Source organism: Neocloeon triangulifer, unplaced genomic scaffold (assembly GCF_031216515.1).
Source record: "Neocloeon triangulifer isolate White Clay Creek 2 clone unplaced genomic scaffold, ASM3121651v1 ptg000012l, whole genome shotgun sequence".
Lineage (NCBI taxonomy): Eukaryota > Metazoa > Arthropoda > Insecta > Ephemeroptera > Baetidae > Neocloeon > Neocloeon triangulifer.
The window spans coordinates 4,973,448-4,997,296 of NW_026775554.1; the positions used below are offsets into that span (position 1 = coordinate 4,973,448).

Here is a 23,849-nt window from a genome sequence, read left to right on the forward strand (position 1 = left end):
AAATGGTTGAATAATTTTAATTTAATTCCGGGTTTAATTAATTATCTTTTTCTCATTTTTCAAAATTACCAAAATTAATTACATCTTTCTTCTGTTTACTACAAATTTTCTAATCCCTATTGAGTGGTTTGCTTAAACTGCATACATGCTTTACTTTGGTAGAATTAGAATTCGCAAAGGTCTTGGAATTTCTTTATTCCTCCTGTTATATTTTTTATGGAGCATGGAGCGCAAAGAAATGAAACTTCATTCTTGTTTGGTTTTTTAGTTGTTTTTTTTCTTATAAACTTTTTATTTGCTTTTGTTTATTTGTCACTGGCTAACAAGATAAGTGAGATGTGCACGAGCACACACGAGTGTTTCATTATATTCAATTTAAGTTCAACTATTTTAGTTTAAATAGTCAGGTTAAAACCGTCGACACGAGTAACGAGAATATCGCCGCCCTCCGTGTATGTAATATGTACACCATCGGTATATTTACAATAATAACCATACGCGCGTTTATTATTTACACTCATTAAATTATTCATTTCGCACTAAGTGAACACACTAAATACGAATACCAGATTCCGTCCGGCAATTATTTGCTCGACTCCCCCCCCCCTGGCCCGACGGCGAGAACATTAATAACAACTGACCACACGAGACGATTTATATTTATCCGAAAGGCCGCTTAAAACTAAGCATAATAAACTCTTAATTGATCAATTAATTGATTGATTGATTAATTAATAAAAATCCGAATAAATTACGCTGACTGAACAAAATCGTAAAGCTGGAGACCAACACGGACTAATTATTAGACCAACATTAGTCTGCGCAGAGAGAGTTCCTTTGGAGTTATAGAGATGCAGTTAGTCGCTGCGTCTGCTGCAATTGATTATACGTCTTCTTCTTTTGTGTTGTGCACTCGGCATTGTTATAATTATCACAACTGGGTGCTTCGCGTCTTCTTTTAATAACTCGGTTAAAGCTTGGTTCGTGGTGGCGGACAAGAGAAACGATGGATGAACTCGAACTGCGGCAGCGTTCGCGCGCCCACCTCAGCACTTGCGGTTGTTGTTGGCACCAGAGTGACGCATCTGGTGGTCGCAGCGACGCGGACGCTTGTTGCGCGCCGAGCCGACGTCGCGCGCCTTGTTGTTGCGATCCAGGGCGGCACGACGCATCTGCTGCGCACCCACTTTCTGCTGCACCTGAAAATTAGAAAGTTTTACTTTGGCTCATTCAAATACGCAATTCTTATAATAGTCATTTTGACCCCGGGAATGAACTCGATAAATTGCAAAACATGAGAATTGATATCTGACAATGACGGTTTTATAAGTGGACAATTTTTATCTTTCTCAGGGTATGCAGAGTCGTTCATATTGTTATGCTTTTTTTATGATAAAATAATTCCTTAGCACCGGTTCGTTGTGCTAAATGAATTTCCAAAACATAGAATTAAAATTTATAATTGTTTAATAGTTGCATTATTTGTTACCCTGAAACTCTTTCAGGGCGTAGGGGCAACTTTTAAAGCAAAGATTTAAGAACCTTCAACAGCGTAATTGTTCTATTAATTTCATAATATATTTATCGTTTATTTGTTCACTGCTCTTTTATTTAATTTGTGAAATGCCCACTCTTCTGAGGGTGCAAATCGATCTTAAATTTTTGTGGTGCTCAATTAATTTGAAAGTCAATGAGTTAGGATTTAAACTTTTAACTCAAATTGGTCTTAAATATCTTGCTTGGGAAACAAAACTACCTTTTGAGCAGCCTGGACAGCGGCATTCTGCTGCTGATGCTGCTTAGCCAGGGTGATGCAGAGGGGTCTCGGGGGGCGAGGGTTGACCGCGGTCAGGGGTTGGCGGGCGCGACGTCCCCTGGGGGGTGGGGAGAGCGACGCCGATCGCTGCTGGAGCGGGGCAGCAGCGATCGAGTGGTGAGGTCGGTGGTAGACGGACATGCTGGGGTGCTCGATGAGCAGGTTCTCGAGGGGCGAAGTCTCGAGTTCGACCGGGCCCTGAGAGTTGAAGCACGGCGGTGGCGTCACAAACCACGACTCCTCGAGTGCAGACACCGAGTGCGAGCGTGACCGCGGTGCCACCGCCATGGAGGCGAGCAGCGCCCCTCGTTGCAGCTGCGCCGCCTCCACCAGCAGCCAGTCGCCATCCTCGGCCTCCAGCACGCTCAGCTCAGCCTCGCCAGGGCAGCAGTCTTCCTCCTCATGCTCCGCGGAGGTCGCCGTGGCGCCCAGCAACAAGTTGGCCAGGTTCGTGAACATCTGTGAATGGGGGAAAAAAATTAGTCACTTGTCTATTTATCTTCATGAATAAATTATCTCCAGAGCTGGGCAACCCTGTCCTGGAGGGGGTTAAAAATCGACCTTTTTTGATTGAACGAATACTCAGGTTTAAATTTAAATTGATTGGTTTTTCTTTGGAAACCATTTTCATATTCAATACCATTGGCATGTAATTTGCGGTTAGTTTCTTCACTCAGGGTCTGTTAAGGCCATCTCAGGGTATATGTTTTGCAGTTAATTTAAATGTGATTGGAAATTTTCTTAACAATTTCAACACCTCATTACAGATCTCGGCTCTATATATTTTGTAATATTCTTCCATTGAATAGATCAGGGTTTTTTCAAGTACACGCTTGTACTTTTGTTCTTTTAAGTCTTTCGTCTTCTGAGCACGATTTCCGCCTTTGAAATATTTAATAAAAAATTACTCTAAGCTCAATCCGTGCGATTGAAATGCTAAACGGCTATTTATAATGACTCTCAGCTCTTCCTTTAGCCCCTCGCAATCGGAATGCGTTGCCGTAAACGGATCGGCCCAGCACTGTGCAAACCGTGAGTTATCCAATCAACAGTGCCATTTCGCGAGTCGGCAGTGACAAGCAAATAAAAACTGTAAACTATTTTGACGCGCGCGTGCGATTTTGCAAAACAGAGAGTCGAAGGCAAGACCCAAAGATGCACCTAGATAGTGACACACATTTAGGACGCGCGTGCGTGGAGGATCAGCTGGCGAAACGAGTGTTTATTTCCTTCTGTTCTTGCGAGTGCACTTGGCCGCAGATTTCGAATCTAATTTTGGACCGAATGCCATTCTGCCAAATTGTGATTTCGTTTTCTCCGTAGACGCTTCATTGCTAAATTGTCAAGCAGCTCGGCAGTTTTTATAACATATTTAAGTCATTCTTGTTACATAACAAGACCTTTTGCAACATTTGATCATAAGTTTGCAAATATAAACGTGCTTTACATAAAAATTAAATTGAATAATAAACATGTTATAGAAGAAGCATTTATAATTTTTCCGTAACTTTGGAGAATTTCATTGCTAGGATTTAAATTATAAGTTTTCAGCGGAAAAAAAAAAATACTTTTTGTGAGCTTGGCCACGCAATTGTCGGTCGTCAACCCGCGCGAGCAAACAAAGTCCCGTCGGTCGGTGTGCAGTTGCACAATTTGATCCGCTTTGCTGGTTTTTCTTCTTTTTCTCGAAACGCCACAACAAACGCCAAACCGTTTCCACCCCTTTTCCTCGGCCACCAGCGCCCCATTGCTTTGTGTATTTTATCGCTGATCGCTGACACACCAAATTCAATAAATTGTAAATTCCTTCTCGGCCTGGCCGTGCGCCAAACTTAAGAATAGTCTCGGCCAGCGCAAGATTTTTACTCTTGCACCTTGAAAACAAAGCGTTCAAAGTTTAGAAAAATTTTCCTTTCTCGCTTGTCCAAAGTGCACTTGACTTTCGGCTGCTTTTTGGCTAATTTTAGAGAGCTCGCTTCTGACGTCACCACGTAAGGGTCTTACGAGTGACCGAGTGTTTATTTCGATCAACCCGCCACACGCGATCCTTTCTTCCGCACTCACGACCTGAAATTCGCGTAAAAGCAAATCACGTAAGCGGCCTTCCCAATCCATTCGCTGCCTAGAGGCAGAGACGAATATTTTCTTAGCAACTTCCAATAAACTCAACTTAATTTTATTGTGAGTTAGCATTGGTTTTCTCGAGTTATAAATTTTTAAGTTCTTGCAAATCTATAAGAAGTTTTTAATGGTACCTGGTAAATGAATCCTAAACTTGGTCGATGTGGCCTGTACTAGTTTCACATAAGTCTAAAGTATCAATTGAAAATTCAAAATTTCAAAAAAATAGAAACTTTTCTAGCGAATCTAACAAACAGTCCAAGCTCCAATCAATTCGAGTGCAAAATGATAAAATGCGCGTCTGTTACGAGAAAGCGCGCAATTCGGTTGAGACGCTCCGAGTGCGTGTAGTTGTGTGTGCTGTCCTGCCGTTTTCGCAAAGAATTAAAAAGTGCGCAGTCTATTGGTGACGCGCGTCGTCGCGAGACTTTCGCAAAGATTCGCAGCTGATGTTTTCAAACCAGTTTTTAATTATAAAAATTTCAACGCGCTTCCGTTTCCGCTTCACGCTCCTCTGCCGACCCTACGTGTGCCTCATTTCGTTCTGTAATATGCCCATAAATAAACAAATTTAGTTTAATGGGGGTAAAAAAAGAAAGAAGTGATTTGCACGGAGAAGCCGTCAGCCTTGTGGTCGGGCATCGGTTGCCCAACGCGGTGCAGACGACTGACGGACAAGTCGCGCGAAGGCTGCCCAGCCAGAGTGGGCCCTTTCACTGCGCCGAGTGACGTCACCTGCGCTGCACCGATGCACCAACCACTGCCAAGGGCACGCCCCTAACAACCCCCTGAGAATTTGCATAATTATAGCAATGAGACCTAGTTTTGCAATAAAAAATGTCAATGGGTGTTTTTAAATAATATTTAATTTTACTTGCGCAATTTTTTTTATTGGTCATTCAATGTATGTTCTGCTGTATTGAGGGGTTGATATTATTTATAGGGACCACTGGGACCAGGAATATTTTTTCCTGTTGCAAATTTTCTTCTTTGAAATTTTGAATTTAGTTCTTTGAAGTTTTTATGAAATTCTTGGAAGATAAAAAAATTTCTGAAATTTCATCATCATTATTATTTTATTGTTTCTCCGAATTTTGATAAAAAAAAAAAAAAAAAACGGCTGATAAGTGTTATAATAGAGTCGCGGATTTTGTCGCTGCTAAACTGCTGCTGGGGGGAAGAGAAGCAGCTGAGGCAATAGCGCGATAAACTGGCGCAAACAACGGCCACTGTTGCAATCACCCCGCGCAATTACTCTTTGCGCTGTTTGATTTCTTTTAATCAAATTTAGAATATGCAAGGCTTATTTGAAATCGTCAGGGCCAAAATGTTGTTTGAAAGGGTTCTAATTCTCATCCTTAGCACTCCCACTGGATGTGCCCTAAAAAACTTGAGACTGTGTTGGAAAGGTCGATTTTGATCCGATATTTAAAATTACCCAAAATTTTGAAATCTTCAGAATTTATTCCTTCCCGAGAGTAATGAAAAGCTTGAAGAGCCCCACCTGGAACCCCCTGGGGTCCCCTGACTCTATGTTTTGGAGTTTGACAGCGACCTTGGCGATCAGCTGACCAATGTCAAAATCTCTAGCTCTTTAACAGGGCCCCCGGAGCCCCGCATTCTTTGCAAGAACTCCTGTAGGCCTTATAAAGACTGTCGGAGGCCTTTTGGGGGCTACTCACTGCGCGGGAGGCGGCGGAGGCGGCAGTCGTCTTGTTACCAACCGAGACGGGGAAGCTCCGTGCTAATGGCAGCTGGGCTGTCGATTTGCTTTGCTTTGCTTGTTGCCACAGCCGAGCAGCAGCAGCGGCAGTGACGTCACTCGAAAGCGTCTGCGCCCCTCTCGTATCCCAGCCAGCAAAAGGAACCAACGGGTTGCAATCCAAAGTGGAATATTCTGTTTTCGATCAGCGACGCTGCTGCACCCTTGCGATCAATGCAAAAAACCTTTGCGAATTTCTAACCCTAATATGAATTCAGATTTAGTTTTATAATTTCATAAAAAAATATAATATAAATTAATAAATTATGATTTGATTTTTGTTTCAGATTCTTATATTGCTGAAGTGAAAGCCTGCCTGCCCTTGGTCGCTGAGAAAACGATGTTGACTCCAGTAATTATAGAGGAGGAAATCTATTTTAAGAACTAAGAGGCTGTAAAAATTCAACTTCAGACATTTAATTTTTATTCCTCAAATTTAAATTTTCCATGTTATTAAAATTTTTATTGATTTGTTACTATTTTTCATCCATATTCTGTTTAGGAGTTCCATGCCTCGGAATTTTTCATTTTGGATTATTATATTTTAATAAATAAAAAAAATTTGTTTTTTCAATATTGAATTATTTTCTATTGTCCTTTTGCAATTTAGCTTATAGATGCTCACTTTGATGGTTAAAAATTAACCATAGCCTCTCTTGATATGTTGAAGGCCATCATTAATAGTTTCTAAGGGTGCGACTGCCAAGATTCTAGAATCTAAAATGGCACCATGAAGAATTGGGTCATTAATGCAACACAGTAGCAAAGTTTTTCTCCATTCACGCACACAAATTTTCATTCTTCTGGCACTTTTTGCGTCAAAGTTCATCCCTGTTAAGTTCTGCAAGGGCAGCATCATACTCTGCCCGCAGTTGGGAGGCGCACGGTCTCAGGGTGGGCGGTTGGAGGCGGCAGCGTCTGTGCAGACCGTGGAGGCGGTACTTTGCCCAGGCCGCTCCAGGAAGGTTTTGATCTCCGAGCAGCTGCTCGCACATAATGCTTGCTTTCCAGATGTCCGCCTTTTCTGTGTAGCCAGGCATCAGGGCAGGGACATAACTCAGGTCTGCAAAAGGCCAGCGCTGCTCAGGAGCAAGGAGTTCACCATCGGGTGCTGGTCCTTTAGAGCCTCCACACACCACCCCTCCTGGACCAACCTCTGGAAGAGCATCCATGTCAGTCAGGACAGCGCCAAGGTCGTCGGATAGCAAAACCTGAGACAGCAGCTTGGACACTGAGTTTGAGTCACACATCAGTCGCCGCTCCTGAGGGAAAGTATTTGAAAATATTTTAGGTTGGAAATAAAAATAATAACCTTCATGGGTCCCTCGCCGTGGAGGACCCTGAGTACATTAGCCCAGTCTCGGCACAGCCGCAACCTGAGGCGGACATCATCATCAATGTTGTTTCTGCGAAGAGAGTCGCTCAGATTAGCCAGACTTCCAAAAGGGTGCAGCTCGGTCAGGGTGAGAGCTGGCTTTTCACACATCCCCACAACCTGGATAAAGTGAGGCAACCCCGAGTATAGCAGCTGCATGCGCTGGCCTTCGGCAAAGTCAGCAGCAAAGCGACGGTTGTTCAGGATGGAGAGAGCCACTGGCAAGTCTTGCCAGGTTGCGTTGTACACCGCCTTCACACCTCCAACTCCGATTAGCTTGCCAACCTAAGAAGGACCAATTATCTCTTATAATTCATCTTCTTCCCACTTCTTCCTAAATAATAATAAAAAATTAAGCCTTTAATTTTAATTGGAAACTAAAATAACTAAATAAAGGATTTAGTAGAAAAGAAACAAGTGTAGATCAAGTTTAGAACCAATGAGACTTCATTCAGTAACACAAATGAATTTAGGTTCTAATTTTTTAATATCTACTGCCCCATGAAAAACAGCAACAAAATAAGAATTGACCAAAAATTGAATTATTAAACAACAAATGAAAAGAATCTTTGGGGTCTATTCAAAACTAACCGCACCTTCAACGTTCCCAACTGAGCGCATGTGAGCAAAGGGGCACACTCGGTCATATGGGCAATGCGGAATTGGCCCTGGGGGCAAAGGCGGTCTCCATCCTGTGCACCCAAGGCCACCGCCAACAGCACGAGGAGCGGTAGAAGCATCACTTTGGGTCATGGGGTAGCTTGAAGCCAACCATATTGGCCGTATCCCGAACTGAGCGCTCGCCCTTGCCGTGGTACTCGTCCTTAATGGCCATGTAACGCCGTGAGCTTGATAAGTAGCAGGAGTACGTTTCCGCAAGGCGTGCCATCTCGAACTGCTCTCTGCATAGCTGCTCGTCAGTTACCTGAAAGAAAAATCAATTAATAATTTTAGATTTGCCAATTATTGTAAAATTAAAATCAAAATGGAATCCCTACTGGGAAATTTGCCACTTAAGCAAGTTAATGTTTTAACTAAGCTTGCAATTGCCAAGCTTGATAAAAATTTTGAGCTAAATTGGGCCCCTTTCAAAAAAAAAAAATCTGGAATCAAAAATTAAAGCAGTATTACTTGGTTCTTTTTGTAAAGCTGCAACAAGTGCTGCACAAGAAGCGAATCCTTAATCTTCTTATCAGACGATGATCGCCGGATTTCAGAGATAAGCCCTCTCAAGGTTCTAAGATTGCCGGCCATTTCCACAGATCACTTTACCAGTATCGTTTTCAGGATATTCAGGTGCTGGCAGTTCCAGCCAAAATTCAGGTCTAACCTGCAAGGAAATTTTGAAATAAAAATTTTATTAATTTTATTAAAAGTTTAAAACCTTTTTGGTTTCAAACGAGTGGAAGGCAAGGTCGTTGAAGACGTCTGGAAGGCGGAAACAGTTTTTGAGGGGTACCTCTGACGTGAGTGGCAAAACCCTGAGGAGGAACTGCGCCGTCTCAGGTTGGCAGGCAGGGTTCTGAGCTACAGCACTGAAGCTGTTGGCCAGGAGAAGACAACGGGCAAGGCGCTCAGGTTGCCAATTGGCCCACAGAAGGTTGTTGGTCAGTTGTTTGGGGCAGTGAGGTGCAAAAACCAGGGTGCACCCTTCAATGACTCGTTTGCCCTCTTCGTTGGTCTCAATTAAAGAAAGACCAAACTCGGTGGTGAGCAGCTCACGTTCGAGCTCAGAGAAGAGAGGGTCGTACAGCAGGCAAGTACAAGGGCCAATCTGTGCAATCAGGGCCAGGAGGAAGCCTAGCTGATGTCGAGCAGCTGTGCACCTGGCAAAGCAGCCGAGTCCGTAGCACAAGAGATGCTCGACCTTTTGCTGGCCGCTGCGGTCTAAACTCTGTTGCAGGGAGCACAACGCCCCCTTAAAGAAGTGGCTGCTCTCAACCTCGGCCTTTGAACTCAACACCTGTCTTGTAAGAAATGAAGCTTATGTTACAAAAAATCAATAGAAATTTCAAAACTATACTCACTTGATTACAAAATCCCTGGGAGCCTCAGGGTCTATGGGAAGGTTGGTAGAGTCTCGGATCAAGGGCAAAGGTCGCAATTTATGAGTTGCACGCGGCTTTCGAGTTACAAGAGTGAAGCCGTCGTCACCTTCGAAGGAGAAAATTATGAGGTTTATATAAAAGTTGGGGTTCACACATACCATTTATCATTTGAGGGAAGCGGAAGTCGGCTGGACAACAGTTTCGACCGGTTTCACGACGGTCAGATGCCGAATAATGTGCGCAAAGCAGTGGAAAAGGAATCTGCGCCGCCGATTTTTCTGATTTTTCTAGTCGAGAAAAATAGTTAATTAAAAATGGAGTGTTTAATAAGGACTGAAAAATTATATAAGAGTTTTATAAAAAAAAAGACTTTTGTGAGTGATTTATTATATTAAACGTAAAATTGATAATCAGTGACTTTTAAAGGATAGATTTTTTAATTTCATAGGTTAATTGACTTTATTTAATTAAATTGTAATTGAAAACATCGTAGCTCCTTTAAAAACACCCCAAAATTGAACAGATGTTTTGAGTGCTGCCACCTGGTGACGGTGCTCGGCGAATTTGGTGTGCGCCGCAGCTGGATCGGTCGTCGGTCAAACTCCTCTTCGTCTTTTTCTAGTCTTTCTAGTCTGGTCGCGGGCATCAAACCAAGTTCTGCGGTCTTGAGAGATCGACGCCCCGAATCGCCACTTGACCCTTGCACGGCGCAATTGGCGCGAATTTCTTCTGTCAGGTGAGGAAAAGCCTCGAACCATCCCTTCCTGTTGTGTTTAGTGTCATACAAGAACACCTGGTACATGTATACCATGGGCCACCGAATCTCGCCCTGTGTTTATCGCCTGTGAACTCGCGAATCGATAAAATTAGACTGGCGTGTTGCGGCGCCTTCCGCGACGTGATTTTGTCACTTTTTCAAGCTCAAAAGAGGTCAATAACAAAAATATTATCTGAAATTTTTTATTTAAATCTATTCAAGTTATAACTTGTCAGTCAAAGTTTCATCACTGACTGCAACGAGAAGGGATTATTGAGCGCGATCAGTTTGTTTTCTGACCTCTGCGCCGCACCATCCGCATTATTTTTCTTGCCTCTGTATTATCTGCTATACTCATGCTAGAGATGTTTTTTAATCCTCTATTTTATTAAAACGACACCGCTCGATATATTATTGTTTTCGTTCTATTTTTCACAGCAAGTCTTGGCATAATAAACACGGTTGGATCACACCTGTTTGTTGATGTTTTTGTGTGATAAAAACCGCTGATAAAAACATTTTGTAATTTTTTTTGGACACGTTAAAAAATTAAGTAGCTTGCAGCTTTTAAGCAATTGCGTTTTAATAAATACTATAATGTATTATAATTTAATTCACAGTTCAGTATTATTTTGGGACTTATAAAAAAAAACAGTTAAAATTTTAAAATAGAGCCAAAACTTCTTGCATATTTGTTTTATTAAGAAAAGTAATTTTATTTCATTTATTCATTGATTCATCTCTCTAAATTTTTACTAAATATTAATGGCAAAATTGTTTCCAACGTTCAATTATTCGCTTTCTTTTTAAGTAAAATTATTAAGTAAATGAAATGAACATCACATATTTGAAGCATGAGACCAACCCAATAGCCTAGCTGAAAAGTACTCCTGAACGCCACAATAAGAAAAAAAAATTTGAAGCATAAAAAATTTGATTGCAACCATGCATTAGAAACATTAAAAGCAACAATTATTATTTTAAATCTTTTTTTTCAACGATTTTTATAAACTAGACACATTTAATTTTCAAAAAATAAATAATTATAAAAAAGTGTGCATAACATGACTATCAAAAATTCCAATTAAAAAATTATAATGCGGAAAACGGTTAAAATTATTTATTTTATTAAATTTATTATTTATTTATTATTATTTTATTCTTCTTAGTGTTGATAAAAAATTAGTCACAATAAATATTTTCTATTTTATTTGATATCACTTTTAATAAAAAGTATCAAAAGATTAGCGATTTTTTGGTATCCATCTTATCTTTATGTTAAAGAGGTAGTCAGCATTCAAATTTCAGGTCGAAATGAAAATTGTGAGCAATTTTTTCTGTTCATTTGCGTCCCCCACAGCAGTCTGGCGTGCCGGATAAGCCGGTTGATAGGATAATGCGAGGGATCTAATTGAGAGGCTTGTTGCAGAGATGCTGAACGAAAAGGTTTCCGAGGATGGCTCGCCGGACGCCGCTTTCTTTGAGGAGAACAATTGCTTCAAAACGCCCACTTCAGAATGCAGCAGCGACCTCGGAAGGAAGTGGTATCGCAAGGCTGAGCATAGGTATACATAAAATTCCCCATTTTTGGCTTTTTCCTCGGCCTACGATATTAAATTAAAACACTAATAATAAAAATGTCAAAAAAGAAAGATAAGATAGGAGAGCTGAGAGTGCGTTGCTATCTGCTTTTGGCGGCCTTGGCTTTGAAAATATTCTCACTTTCTCAGAAGAGCAATCAATTCAGAGATGGGTCGTTAAGCAGGAACTCCTCTCTTCAGATGATTTACACACCAAAAGTTAATTAGATCCAAGGGTCATCGCCCTTGAGATGTCGATCTCTACTGAAATCATTTTAAAATTGATTTCCAAGTAAAAATTGCTTTCGGACTTTATCTTTTGCCAACGATTAAGTAATGAGTAATGAGCCTTTGGTGGTGTGAGGATTTTGCGTTCCGGGAAAGGTCGGGAGTGGCGCTGTCGAGTGCCGAGCGAGTGAAATCGTTCTTCATATAATAGGTGAGCGGACGGCGGCCTATAGTCCAGTCAGTGGAACGCTGCCGCCGCGAGACAACACTGAACCTTCCAAACTTACCATGAACGGAATCTGCAAACGTCGTCGCCAACGCGACGCCTACGAGGAAATTCAGCCTGACAAGGGGTGCGTTTTAATATCTAACAATTAATAAGTGAATGTTTCGATGATTAATTTTAAATTTACTAAAAAAGAAAGTTTTTTGTTTACAATTTTTTTTTACTGCTTTGGGACATTTATATCTACAGTTATGTTTGTTCTCTATTAGGTTCTTTTTTTTAAACATTCTTGTAAAAATTTAGATGTATAAACAATATTAATGATTAAATTCTTATTAAATATTTCATCATACTTAAAATACTATTTTATTTTTTCATCTTTTCATAGATGCCATAGATTTTTTTATGATTGCAAAGTTCTCTCCTATAAAGCTATGAGAGAACTTGCAACAAAAAACTTTCGCATTCAATCAGAAAATAAATTCAAAATTTAGCTTCTGAATCCATCCAGAATAGAATAAGATTGTGAGTCATAGCGCTCTGGACCTTTCTGACTCTTTAGCAAGTTTGGGGTTGGGGGAATGGTATTTGAATCTCCACCTTTTATCCCTATTCTCTAATTGATTACGTAATCAATGGATTCTATCGACCGGTACACACATTAATCATGTCTATTTTTAGCTCATTCATTTTATTTCCAAATTGGGTTTTATATTTTTAGGTCTGCTGACCGTGTTCGATCGAATTGTCAGCTTTGACCAAGTATTAAAAAATATTTTGAGGCAGATTAGTAATTATAAAAGTACGTCGCATAATATTTTTGGAGGCGGCTTATGGTTTTGTTTATTTATTTTAAGATTAAACACAATGTTTTTGTTATGATACAATCGAATGATCTAGAGAAACAAAAGTGATTGGTATTGATGCTCCTTTTTGTAACTTTGTTTTCTCGTCCCCTTTATTCGCCCCCATTTTCATAATTTAAAGTTTTCTATAAATTGATTCAATTAAATAATGTTTTTATTAACTTATTTCTTAATCTTTAGTAAATGTATTTATTTTACTGGATTTAAATTAAGTTCATGAGAATTTCCTTTTAATTCCTAGAAAAATATGATTCATTTTAAAATTATTTTTTATTAAAGTATTGAGGTCCTAAAACTGATTTTTGTATATAATTATATCGCTTCTACCCAGAAGACTATTTTGCTTGGTATGGAAAGATTTTTCGTGGCTTGATTTTGGTGTTAATTCCAACCACTTTTTTGCGTGTCTGGAAGCAGATTTTTTTTTGTGATTTACATTTCAGCTATCCTAGCACGTTACCTCTGATAATTTTTGCAAGTAAAATCACAGGAGGGTCATGCAAATTTGTTGCTAATCGCTTTCATCATGTGTCGAACGGCGCGCAGTTGTCCATTTTCACGGAAAGGTGTATATTATTTGCCGTCAATTACTATCATCAACATTCCGAGCAGAGCTCAAACGAGTTTTTTTTGGTTAATTTTTCGTGGAAAATATCGGTGGGCTCAGTTTCATTAAGTATTCATTGAAAACGGAGCTGGCCGTGTAATTACTCGGTCACTCGGGCGCCAAAAATAAATCAAGTTGCCATGGAATCGTTTTGCTGAATCTGTCCGAGGCGCGCAAATCGATACATCCGTAGTTAGAAAGAAGACTCTAGCTCTTCGTGATCGGAGAGAAATTGCTCGGCTCGTGCCAATTCTCTCGCGCGCCACTACATAGAAAGTATATAACAACAAAACGTCGATCTGTAGGCGCTGCATTTTGCGACGCGTTCATTTGCATCGCTCTCCGTGCGACACATTTTACAAAGTGCATTTTATAACAAACAAGCACGCAACTTATACTTTCTCAAAGTGCCAACTTGCCAAGGTCGCGGGCAAAAGTCCATTTTTTGTTTATTGTAATCCACTCTCGATCTATCATTCTCTTATTATGTAACCCATCCATTCGATCTGGAGTGTCAAAACGAGAGCGAAAGTTATGTGGCGTCCACCGAAATGTCAAATTTGCGAGGCTGATTAATTTCGCAACCGGAGAAGAGGTTTTGGCCTCGGTGTCCGAAAGTGGTGTCTCCGCTGGAAGTATTCCAGCCTGGCTATTTTGAAAACGGCGACACCAAATTCCGTCCGCCAAAAGGAGCAGAAATGCGGTGTGATTGCGCGCGGCCAACTCGGACCTTGGCAGTCTCGGCTATTCTCGGCCACGCGGCGCCTAAACGCTCCTCAATCGGGCCATTGGTGTAACAATTGTAATTAACATAGTTTGAAAGAAATGCTGTCCGAGCATCGAGGAAAATGTTGCAGTCCAATTAAAAAAATTGCGAGCAATTTAAATGGGGACAAAACTGTGCAACGTTTATTTTGCTTACTTGGTGAATTCATCTGATAGTATAACAAAGAAAGAGCCTCCTTTCATTCACGATCAAAATCTTCTTCTTAGGAGACCTTTGCGTTGAGGATGTAAACCTTGACCATAATAATAAGCCACTCGATGTCTATCTCTCTTGGCTCTCCATCAACCCAAAGACTTTTCTTGAGTCTTAAATATTTCAAAATCTATTCGCAACTGCCACAAAAATGTATTTTTAGAAAGATGGAAGGTATCTTTTGCAAGGACCCATTTTTCTCCGAACTTGAAAGTTTATTTTCTTTTTCACACCCCTTACGTTGCGATTGTTACGCCTGCAAAAACAGAAAAGCCGCACGCGTGACCCACTTCTCTGTTACGATGTTATTCTACTAGTTGTTGAATGTCTCGCCCTTTGACCTGCTTGGTCAGTTTATACTCACGCTTGTCTTTAAATGAAAAACTTTTATTTTGCAGAATTTTCGTCAACCGGAGTTTGCACTTGGAAAAAATCAAGTTTTATGGTTTTGACATGGACTACACTCTGGCTGGTAAGCATTGATAATTATTTAAATATACTATATTGTTTTGATTTGAAATTTTCATTTTTAAAGAGTATAAAAGCCCGCAATATGAGACGTTGGGCTTCAATCTAGTGAAGGAGAGACTGGTGCACATGGGCTACCCCACTGAGATCCGCGAGTTTGAGTACGACCCGAGCTTCCCTGTTCGTGGCCTATGGTTCGACACTACTTATGGCAACCTGCTCAAAGTCGACGCCTACGGCAACATCCTTGTCTGCGTGCATGGCTTTGAATTTCTCAAATTGTGAGTGAAATTATTTCACACCAGGTCAAAATTAATAAAAAATATTCAAATTTAGTTCACAGGTGTACGAGTTGTACCCAAACAAGTTCCTGCAGCTCGACTACAACCGCCTCTACGTGCTCAACACCTTATTCAACTTGCCCGAGACGTACCTGCTTGCCTGCCTAATCGACTTGTTTTCCAACTCACCTGATTTTGTCAGGTTTGATTTAATAAAGTTGAAAAAAATTCAAATTATTTAGCTAATATATTCCTTCTTTAGGGAGAAAACAGGTGTGAAAGGTGGAGACATTTTCATGTCATACAAATCCATCTTCCAGGATGTTCGCAACGCCGTCGACTGGGTTCACATTCATGTAAGTAAATTCAAATTGAATGTTATTTTTGCACCGAATTTATTGATTATTTGAATCTCAGGGTGATCTGAAATCAAAGACTACTGAGAATCCTGAGGAGTATGTGAAGCGTGACCCTCGGTTGCCGACAGTGCTAGCTCGTATCAGGGAGTCTGGAGGAAAAACTTTTCTTCTGACCAACAGTGACTACAAATTCACTAACAGGATCATGACTTTCCTGTTCGACTTTCCTCACGGAGCACGGGTAAATAATGACATGCCTACCTTTTTGATTGAAAAAGTTTTTGGGGAATAATAATTTGATTTAAGAGAAACGATTATCACTGATTTTGATATTTTTCGAAACATCTAGGACTTTATTAATGTAAGACACTTTCAACTTACCTTGCGTTTAATTTTAATTCCTTTTGGCACTTTTTTTTTTAATCGGTCACACTTTTGGCAAGGGTCAACCGATTTGAATGAAATTTGGCAGGTCGATTGCTCTTAGGGTGTAAACAAATAGTTTAGAAGGATTTTTGAAAATTCTCAAAATTGCCTATTTTACAGGGGCTCAAAGTTTCTGATTTTGAAAAATGGCGTTTTCAAAAATCAAAAATATCTCAGCTCCTGTTGCAGATAGCGCATAAGTTTATATAAGCAAAATTGTAGGGAATTAGACGCCCTACAACTTTGCTATAGTGACCAAGGTCGTAGGTCAAACCTGAAGGTCATTTATTTTTTGCTCATTTTTTTCAGGCTCTACCAAAGTACCAAGTTAGTAAATTTTTTTGATTCCAAAATAGCCAAAAGTTGCTCCAGTTAGTAATAAACAACATATCAAAATTTGGTGGGACTTATTTTTTTCGTTTTTGAGATATTCCGGATCAAAGGGCAAAAAACGTGGTTTTCCGAGCGTTTTTTGTGCAAAATTTATTTTAAACCTCCATAACTTTTTTCCTGTTAGAATTAGGATTAAATGTATTATGACAAAAAATAATTGCCTTTAATTTTTCTTGCAGGTCATGTATCACACATGGTGATCAGGTCACAAAAGGGCATTGACCCCATGGTGACCTGTGACCTTTTTGAATTTTTTTACGTGTGTGACACATTGATGGAAAGAGGATGTCAGCAGGAGCATTTTGGTACCCGGAATTTTGTTCTAGCATCAATAGATGTGAAGTTACATCTATTTTTAAATAATTTATTCGTCGGATTCCCACTTTTGCAGCACAAAATCTATGATAACTTCACTTGTAATGATGCTAGAACAAAAATCCGGGTACCAAAATGCTCCTGCTGACATCCTCTTTCCATCAATGTGTCACACACGTAAAAAAATTCAAAAAGGTCACAGGTCACCATGGGGTCAATGCCCTTTTGTGACCTGATCACCATGTGTGATACATGACCTGCAAGAAAAATTAAAGGCAATTATTTTTTGTCATAATACATTTAATCCTAATTCTAACAGGAAAAAAGTTATGGAGGTTTAAAATAAATTTTGCACAAAAAACGCTCGGAAAACCACGTTTTTTGCCCTTTGATCCGGAATATCTCAAAAACGAAAAAAATAAGTCCCACCAAATTTTGATATGTTGTTTATTACTAACTGGAGCAACTTTTGGCTATTTTGGAATCAAAAAAATTTACTAACTTGGTACTTTGGTAGAGCCTGAAAAAAATGAGCAAAAAATAAATGACCTTCAGGTTTGACCTACGACCTTGGTCACTATAGCAAAGTTGTAGGGCGTCTAATTCCCTACAATTTTGCTTATATAAACTTATGCGCTATCTGCAACAGGAGCTGAGATATTTTTGATTTTTGAAAACGCCATTTTTCAAAATCAGAAACTTTGAGCCCCTGTAAAATAGGCAATTTTGAGAATTTTCAAAAATCCTTCTAAACTATTTGTTTACACCCTAAGAGCAATCGACCTGCCAAATTTCATTCAAATCGGTTGACCCTTGCCAAAAGTGTGACCGATTAAAAAAAAAAGTGCCTTTTAAATAAATTTTTTTCGTCTTTTTCTTAAAAATGAAAACTAAAAACCGATCGGATTATTTAATATATTTTAAGCCTTCACTTTTCTGCAATATTTTCTTCCATTGCAGCCGGACGAGCCTCATCGTGATTGGAAGACCTACTTTGACTACATCGTGGTGGACGCATGCAAACCTTTATTCTTTGGCGAAGGCACCATCCTACGTCAGGTGGATGCTCAATCAGGTGCACTCAAAATCGGTATTCATGTGGGGCCCATCCAGCAAGGTTTCGTCTATTCTGGAGGTAAAAATTTCCACTTGAACAATTGAATTGGAGATCTTAAATTTGAAATTTTCGCAGGCAACTGTGACGTGTTCACGCAGATGATCGGAGCTAAAGGTAAAGATGTACTCTATGTTGGCGACCACATCTTCGGTGACATCCTAAAGAGCAAAAAGATCAGAGGCTGGCGTACTTTCCTCGTCGTGCCTGAACTTGTGCAAGAGTTGCACGTCTGGACTGATAAGTGCAGTCTTTTCCAGGTAAAACAAATTAATTTGACTACGAAAATGAATTAATTAAATTACCCACTAAAATAAATATTTAGTCTGACAATGAAAGCAACGTAAATTTTGCATTTCTAAACTACTTTAAGCCACTTAATTTTGTCCATCAGGAGTTGCAAGCTCTGGACGTTCGTCTGGGTGACATGTACAAGAATTTGGACAGCTCGGCCAAAGAGAAGCCGGACATTTCAAAGCTGCGAGTTGCCATCAGGGATGCAACGCATAAGATGGACCTGACCTACGGTCTAATGGGCAGCCTTTTCCGCTCTGGCTCTCGACAGACCTTTTTCTCATCTCAGGTGGTTCGTTACGCCGACATCTATGCGGCGAGTTTGCTGAATCTCATCTACTACCCCTTCAGTTACATGTTCAGGGCGCCTGCTATGCTTGTAAGTTAAAATAAGAATTAAATTGAGAATAAGTTGCTACAATTGTATTATAAACAGATGCCACATGAGTCGACTGTAGCCCACGAACAGAGGTTCACAATGGAGTCTCCAATGATCGCCAGGTCGCGAACTTACTCTGTTTTTGACCAGCCGCCTGTCGAAGAGGAACCTGAGCAAATCAGCAAAAAGGTTTGTACTTATGAATTATTATTTAATTTGAAGTGAAGGATTAATTAAATGGTTAGTTTTTAAACTAAAAACTGCTCTTACTCCACAGATTTTTTATATGAGGAAAACAAGATGCTTTAATTTTATAATATTCATTATATTTAGCATGTTTTGATGGATCAATCCAATGGGAAAATAGGATTAAGCCTGCGTTTATGATCAAATATCAGAATAATTAATTTTGCTTTATTTTCCAATTTAGCTCATGCAAAATTTTGTGGCTGCTTACCTACTCCCAACACTTCCAGATAATATTCGCACTAATTAACCCTACCTTAATTCTCCAGGCGCCTTGCTGAGGTACTGATTCTGGACCCACCGATTTTTATTTCTGTTGATTTTTTAATTTGAAATTTGAATTAAATCATAATAATTCTGCTTCACAGCCAAGTCGCCCATTGGAGAGAGCGACGAGCCAGGTGCCGCATGTGCGTCCTGAGACGCCGCGCCACGTGACGCACAACCACGACGAAGACTGCAGCGACGACGAGTCGGACGAGGCTCGTTCTGCCCACAGTGAACTTGACAAAGTGGCCGCCGACTTGGCCGCCCTCCAGATGGCCCCTGCTGAGCAGGACGAGTGTCAGGTGCAGGACCTGGCTACGTCCTGTGTGCCGCCGCAAGCGTCCGGGGCCATCAGCGAGCGCGCCCTCGTTGACTGAAGCCTCTTGTGATAAAAACCGGAATTCCTCTCTCAAGTCATTTGAATACACATAAAACCGAGAGCTCAACTTTGAATCCAAACAGAGAATTTAGAAAAGATGCTTCTCAGCTGCCGAGGTGTCTTGTGATCGACGCACTACTTGCCTTGTTGATTATTAATTCTACCCGACCAAGACTTTGCGAAGCATTTAATAAGCAAACCCTGGAAACACCAAAATTCATTGCTATGCATTGTCATGTACGTCTCTTATGTGTGTGTGTATTTTTATAGAAGGCGGACATGCAGCACAAATTCCAGCATTTCCTCCAAAGCACAGACGGCTTAACCCCTTGTCTTCCTCGTTAGCTTCTCAACTCTTGAAATCTCTTGAAATGTAACGCAATAATAAAATGCATGGCGACCATACCTGTCGCCTAGATTTGCCAGCATTCCGACATTTTCAGGCCACTCGGGGCTTGCTTGCTTTTTTATTTCTACTCGGAAATAGCATTACTATTTGAATCGCTGGATGTTCAAAGTTTGTTCACGTTTGTTTTTTTTTACGAAAAGTGATCTTTGACGATTTTATTTTAAAAGTCAATGAGTGTCGTATTTATTCTGGTTATTTACACACGTTCTATTTTTTGCTTTTTTGTGGTTCTATTAAATTAAATTAAATAAAAAAAACGCGTAAATATTACCGAAATATTATTTATTACAAAACCTATATATTAGCTATGAAAAATTAAATTAAAGTCGCTTTAAATTTAATTTAAAGATTTGTGAGAATTATTTAAAGGATTTTACAGAAGTTACGTAATTATGTTTTCACGGTTTTTACGACTTTTTAATTGGAATATCCTGTTAGGCATCCTGCACAGCAGCCATGTCGCGCGGTGCTGCCTAACTCGATGGATCGCAGGCGTTTTTCCTGGCCGCTCGTTTTTTATTCAAGGTTTCCCGTTTGCACACAAAACTATACATTTAATCCACACTTTCGTGTGCCACGGCGTTTGAGTTATTTCGGTGCTTAGCCCGAGATAAATTTGATCGTGAGAGCGTTTCACACAATTTCTCCTTTGTTTGTTTTGTCCGGCGGAGGAAGAGAGGAGCACGCGAAAATATATTTCATCCGATTTTGGCAGATTAGCCTCGTAATTCACGACGGAAAGCGGGCAGACCTTGCCCGGGTTGATGGAAAGGAGAGAGAGAAAAATGGATGCATTAATTAATAATTTGAGGGCTCGCATCGCTCTGCTACTCACGTACGTCGGTTGGCGCGCGGGCTTCGATTGGTCGGTGCGGTGTCGCGCTCTGGCGGTGGCCGGGGGGCGGCTCGAGGGCGGGTGGGGCAGACAGGGGCGGGCGGCGAGGGCAGTCTGGTCGCAGCGATTGTCGCGGGTGCCCAACCATCCATGTCTGAGCGCTTCAAAGTCACCAAGTCGGCCGAGGAGATAGCCCTGGTCAGGAGGTATGGCGCAACCGAAGGTGAGCTAAAGAAAAAAATCAAGTCTTTCGAATGTCACTCTTATTCAAAATCATCGTCGGTAGAATTGCTAAATTTTCGTTCAAACACATATGTATCAATGTATCTTGCTTTTCCTAATTCAATCACAAATGAAGTTCAAATTTGAATAAACATATATGAGTGATCTATTTCTGACTAATTAAAGTTTCGAAAGAATGAAAGTTTATGCAAAATTAATTATTACAAAAATTAAATATTTTCATCTTTGAATGTACGCAATTGCATACATTAGTGGAAGGATAAAGATAAATTAAAAATATTTGAAAAGATGCTATAAGAAGATGCAAATTCCGCAACTTCCTCTTTTATCTCTATATATTCTTTTTTTTCTGCTAAGTATATATAAATCCACCAGATTCAGTTGTAAATCAAGTTTATCGGGAGACCACAGGGCAATATCTGCCTAAAGCGAGATACGTCATTCCAAAAATTAAATGAAAAATAAAAAATAAAAATGGAGACACATGAATTTTATTAATAAGCTTTTGGAAGAAAAAAACATGAAATTCATCAACCAGATCTTTGAAAATCACTTTTATGTTTGATTCGATTCCTTCGTTAGTTAAAGATCAAAATAATAAGTGTGCAAGTCTTTTAATTAATCTGCACCTTTTTAGACACAGATTTAGTTAAGCATTTATCTTAAAAATATTTTGCAAGAAAAATTATAAAATCTTCATTGTTGTTCATTAATTCCAACTGTTAAACAAATTTTACAAGTTGGGAAATATTCATTATTGGGAGGGAAACAAAAAATCTGATTTTTTTAGTTCCATTTCAACTAATGATTTTATTACTAGCACAACAGTTGCTGATTATTGAAATGAGGAATAATAATAAAAAAATTATCAATTTATTTTAATGAAAGTTTTACAAGCTCTTTTTATGCAAGAATAATAATGGGAGCAATTTAATGAATAAAAAATGATGTCAAAGCGAAAGACATTTATTACAATTCAAACAATTCAAGTCAAACCTTGAAAGTTCGTTTTGTTTTGGTTTCTATTTAAAGGATGACACTTGTTACGTGAAAAGTTCGAATTGAAGGTCGATTAAATTTTTGTGTCGGCGCAGCAGGTGTCATCTCCGTGGCCGAGGGAAACTCGTAGAAATGCGCTCGGCGGCCTCGTTCGATTTTACCCCGCGACAACAAACACACAAAGTTCTTTCTACATATTTACTATGACAAGTTGAATGTATACGTATGTTCGCGACAATTGCATCTCTCGCGGCGAGCAATTGTTTGCTTGTTCGGCGTGCATGTTTATTAATTGCATTTCGCGTTGAATGTTGTATATGTGCTGTGCCAACATGTGTACATCGGCAGTTTAATTAGCGCGTAGGAAATTGGCACACACACGCACCGGCAGCCAACAGCAGCACACAGAGACGACAGCAAGCACTGCAAAATAAACTTTCGAGTCCGGAGCATGCGATCCTATCGATTCCGGTGATAGAATTTGAACCGATTTAAACAGCACTTTGGAATAAATTAATTTTACTTGATTATACTAATGGCGTTATGGAGATCGGAATTGAGATTAATTGCGGAAGATTACCATATTTGCAGTGAATAATTTCATTCATAATTTTTAATTTGATTTCACATATTAGTTTCAATTATGATATTTAATTTTTATTTTTATTTAAAAAAAGATATATTTATTAAAAAATGAATTATTGCAGAGTTAAAAATTAAATTATGCTTGAAAAGAACATTTTTTTAGTTTAAAAAATAAAATAAAAGAGACCAGTGACGAACGGGAAAACAATGAGAAACAACAGAAGAACTTGATTAATTAGTGTAATTGAGGGGGGACTTTTTCTGGTCAATGGAAGGTTTAATCCAGGTTTAATCAATTAATTAAATTAACCCTCGTCTTAAAAGTGTAAGTAATTTTGGATTTTAAATAAAAAATCGACTCATCAAGAAAAAAATTTGGAAGTAAATATAATTTTTAACAATTTGGTCAACTTTAGAAGTTTCTTTAATATATTTTGAAAGATCGTTACTTCATCGCTCAAATCCCGAAATTTTAATTGTGGAAATCATAGTTTATTAAGATCTGTCATTTTGATCTTTCGTTTCTTCATGAGGAAGATTCTTTTGGTGCATATTTGACATTATTTCTTTGATTTATTAACAAAAAAATGTTTCTACTTTGTGCGGAATTTCCTTATAACTAGACGAATTGTACAAAAATTGGATATTAGGGGACAGCTGGAGGCAGAAAGCTTTTTACATTACGGAACCAGCTAAAAATAGCTCTTAAAAGTATCAGAGTGGCTTGTGCAAAAAGCAAACATCTTCCCACTCCCTACGTCTTTCCTTCTTCTTTGACAGTATGTCGTTGTATGAAAAAAAAAAAAAAAACGGAAGGACGAATAAATAGTGAAAATTCGAGAGTTGTGATGGTGAATGTCAAAGAATGTAAAAGTTACTTATTTCAAACAATTATTGTTATTATTCAAAATATTTTTGTATCATTTTTCTCTCAAAATCCCAAAAACCAATAACAATTTAATTACTTTGTTTCATGAATTATCTCTGCTCCGTTCATCAACTTTCTCCCAAAAATCGGCTTAAAACAGGGATTATATAAAAAAAAATTCCTGTATCTGAATAAATCGTTTAAATGTGCATCGAAAAATCACCCATCCCTTCCCAAACGTATAATTTAAACATACGTTAGTATTTTGAAAAAATTATACAAAAAAGGCAGAGTCCGTTTATGTATGAAAATTTGGACGTTCCTCCAAATTCCACCCAAATGGTCGCAGTAAAAACTTTTTCCGTGAATAGACCCCAGGTGAGATGAACATTTGAGTTTTTATTTTCGCCGCCGAGTTTTATTTTTACGAGCGGAAAGAAGTGAAAGAAAAAGAGGTCATTCGTTTTCTCAGGCGGCCGGCTGTCTCTCTCAACGTTTGCTTGGGGACGAAATTGAGACTTATTTCGCTCGCCTCTATTCAACGGTTTTATTTCTTTTGGGAAAAGAGACCATTTCCGACGACGATTATTATCAAAGGGCCAACTGTAATAACACGGTGAATCG

The 23,849-nt window shown here is 39.3% G+C and overlaps 6 protein-coding genes across 7 annotated transcripts in view; 2 read left to right on the plus strand and 4 right to left on the minus strand.

The window, feature by feature from the left end:
• Positions 1-271: 271 nt before the first annotated feature.
• On the minus strand, positions 272-5,839 carry LOC132196614 (tumor protein p53-inducible nuclear protein 2). Its single transcript, XM_059619389.1, has 3 exons — positions 5,620-5,839; positions 1,757-2,275; positions 272-1,199 (listed from the first exon to the last, which is right to left on the minus strand). The coding sequence occupies exons 2-3, from the start codon at positions 2,273-2,275 to the stop codon at positions 1,047-1,049; spliced, it is 672 nt and encodes a 223-aa protein (XP_059475372.1). The 5' UTR covers positions 5,620-5,839; the 3' UTR covers positions 272-1,046.
• Positions 5,840-6,123: 284 nt separating this feature from the next.
• Positions 6,124-7,811, minus strand: LOC132196615 (protein O-mannose kinase-like). Its single transcript, XM_059619390.1, has 3 exons — positions 7,671-7,811; positions 7,012-7,408; positions 6,124-6,961 (listed from the first exon to the last, which is right to left on the minus strand). Exons 2-3 carry the CDS (start codon positions 7,231-7,233, stop codon positions 6,518-6,520), a joined length of 666 nt encoding a protein of 221 aa, XP_059475373.1. The 5' UTR covers positions 7,234-7,408; positions 7,671-7,811; the 3' UTR covers positions 6,124-6,517.
• On the minus strand, positions 7,499-8,344 carry LOC132196618 (protein FMC1 homolog). Its single transcript, XM_059619394.1, has 2 exons — positions 8,206-8,344; positions 7,499-7,999 (listed from the first exon to the last, which is right to left on the minus strand). The coding sequence occupies exons 1-2, from the start codon at positions 8,326-8,328 to the stop codon at positions 7,814-7,816; spliced, it is 309 nt and encodes a 102-aa protein (XP_059475377.1). The 5' UTR covers positions 8,329-8,344; the 3' UTR covers positions 7,499-7,813.
• On the minus strand, positions 8,265-9,440 carry LOC132196613 (SRR1-like protein). The gene is made up of 4 exons (XM_059619388.1): positions 9,281-9,440; positions 9,102-9,228; positions 8,459-9,041; positions 8,265-8,404 (listed from the first exon to the last, which is right to left on the minus strand). The coding sequence occupies exons 1-4, from the start codon at positions 9,288-9,290 to the stop codon at positions 8,312-8,314; spliced, it is 813 nt and encodes a 270-aa protein (XP_059475371.1). The 5' UTR covers positions 9,291-9,440; the 3' UTR covers positions 8,265-8,311.
• Positions 9,441-9,680: 240 nt separating this feature from the next.
• On the plus strand, positions 9,681-19,959 carry LOC132196607 (cytosolic purine 5'-nucleotidase). 2 transcript variants are annotated; one of them, XM_059619379.1, is made up of 12 exons: positions 9,681-9,858; positions 11,309-11,444; positions 14,764-14,837; positions 14,901-15,114; positions 15,170-15,316; positions 15,377-15,470; positions 15,532-15,714; positions 17,568-17,742; positions 17,800-17,981; positions 18,116-18,394; positions 18,452-18,583; positions 19,009-19,959. In XM_059619379.1, the coding sequence occupies exons 2-12, from the start codon at positions 11,311-11,313 to the stop codon at positions 19,282-19,284; spliced, it is 1,890 nt and encodes a 629-aa protein (XP_059475362.1). In that variant the 5' UTR covers positions 9,681-9,858; positions 11,309-11,310; the 3' UTR covers positions 19,285-19,959. The 2 variants fall into 2 exon arrangements, with proteins under 2 accessions (XP_059475362.1, XP_059475363.1); XM_059619380.1 differs by lacking the exons at positions 9,681-9,858; positions 11,309-11,444 and adding an exon at positions 11,531-12,040.
• A 672-nt stretch (positions 19,960-20,631) lies between these two features.
• LOC132198176 (solute carrier family 12 member 6) overlaps positions 20,632-23,849 on the plus strand; it is a 48,787-nt gene continuing 45,569 nt past the window's right edge. The window contains exon 1 of the mRNA XM_059622033.1: positions 20,632-20,753. Within this exon, the coding sequence (XP_059478016.1) occupies positions 20,681-20,753 (73 nt within the window). The 5' untranslated portion in view covers positions 20,632-20,680. The remainder of the gene's footprint in view (positions 20,754-23,849) is intronic.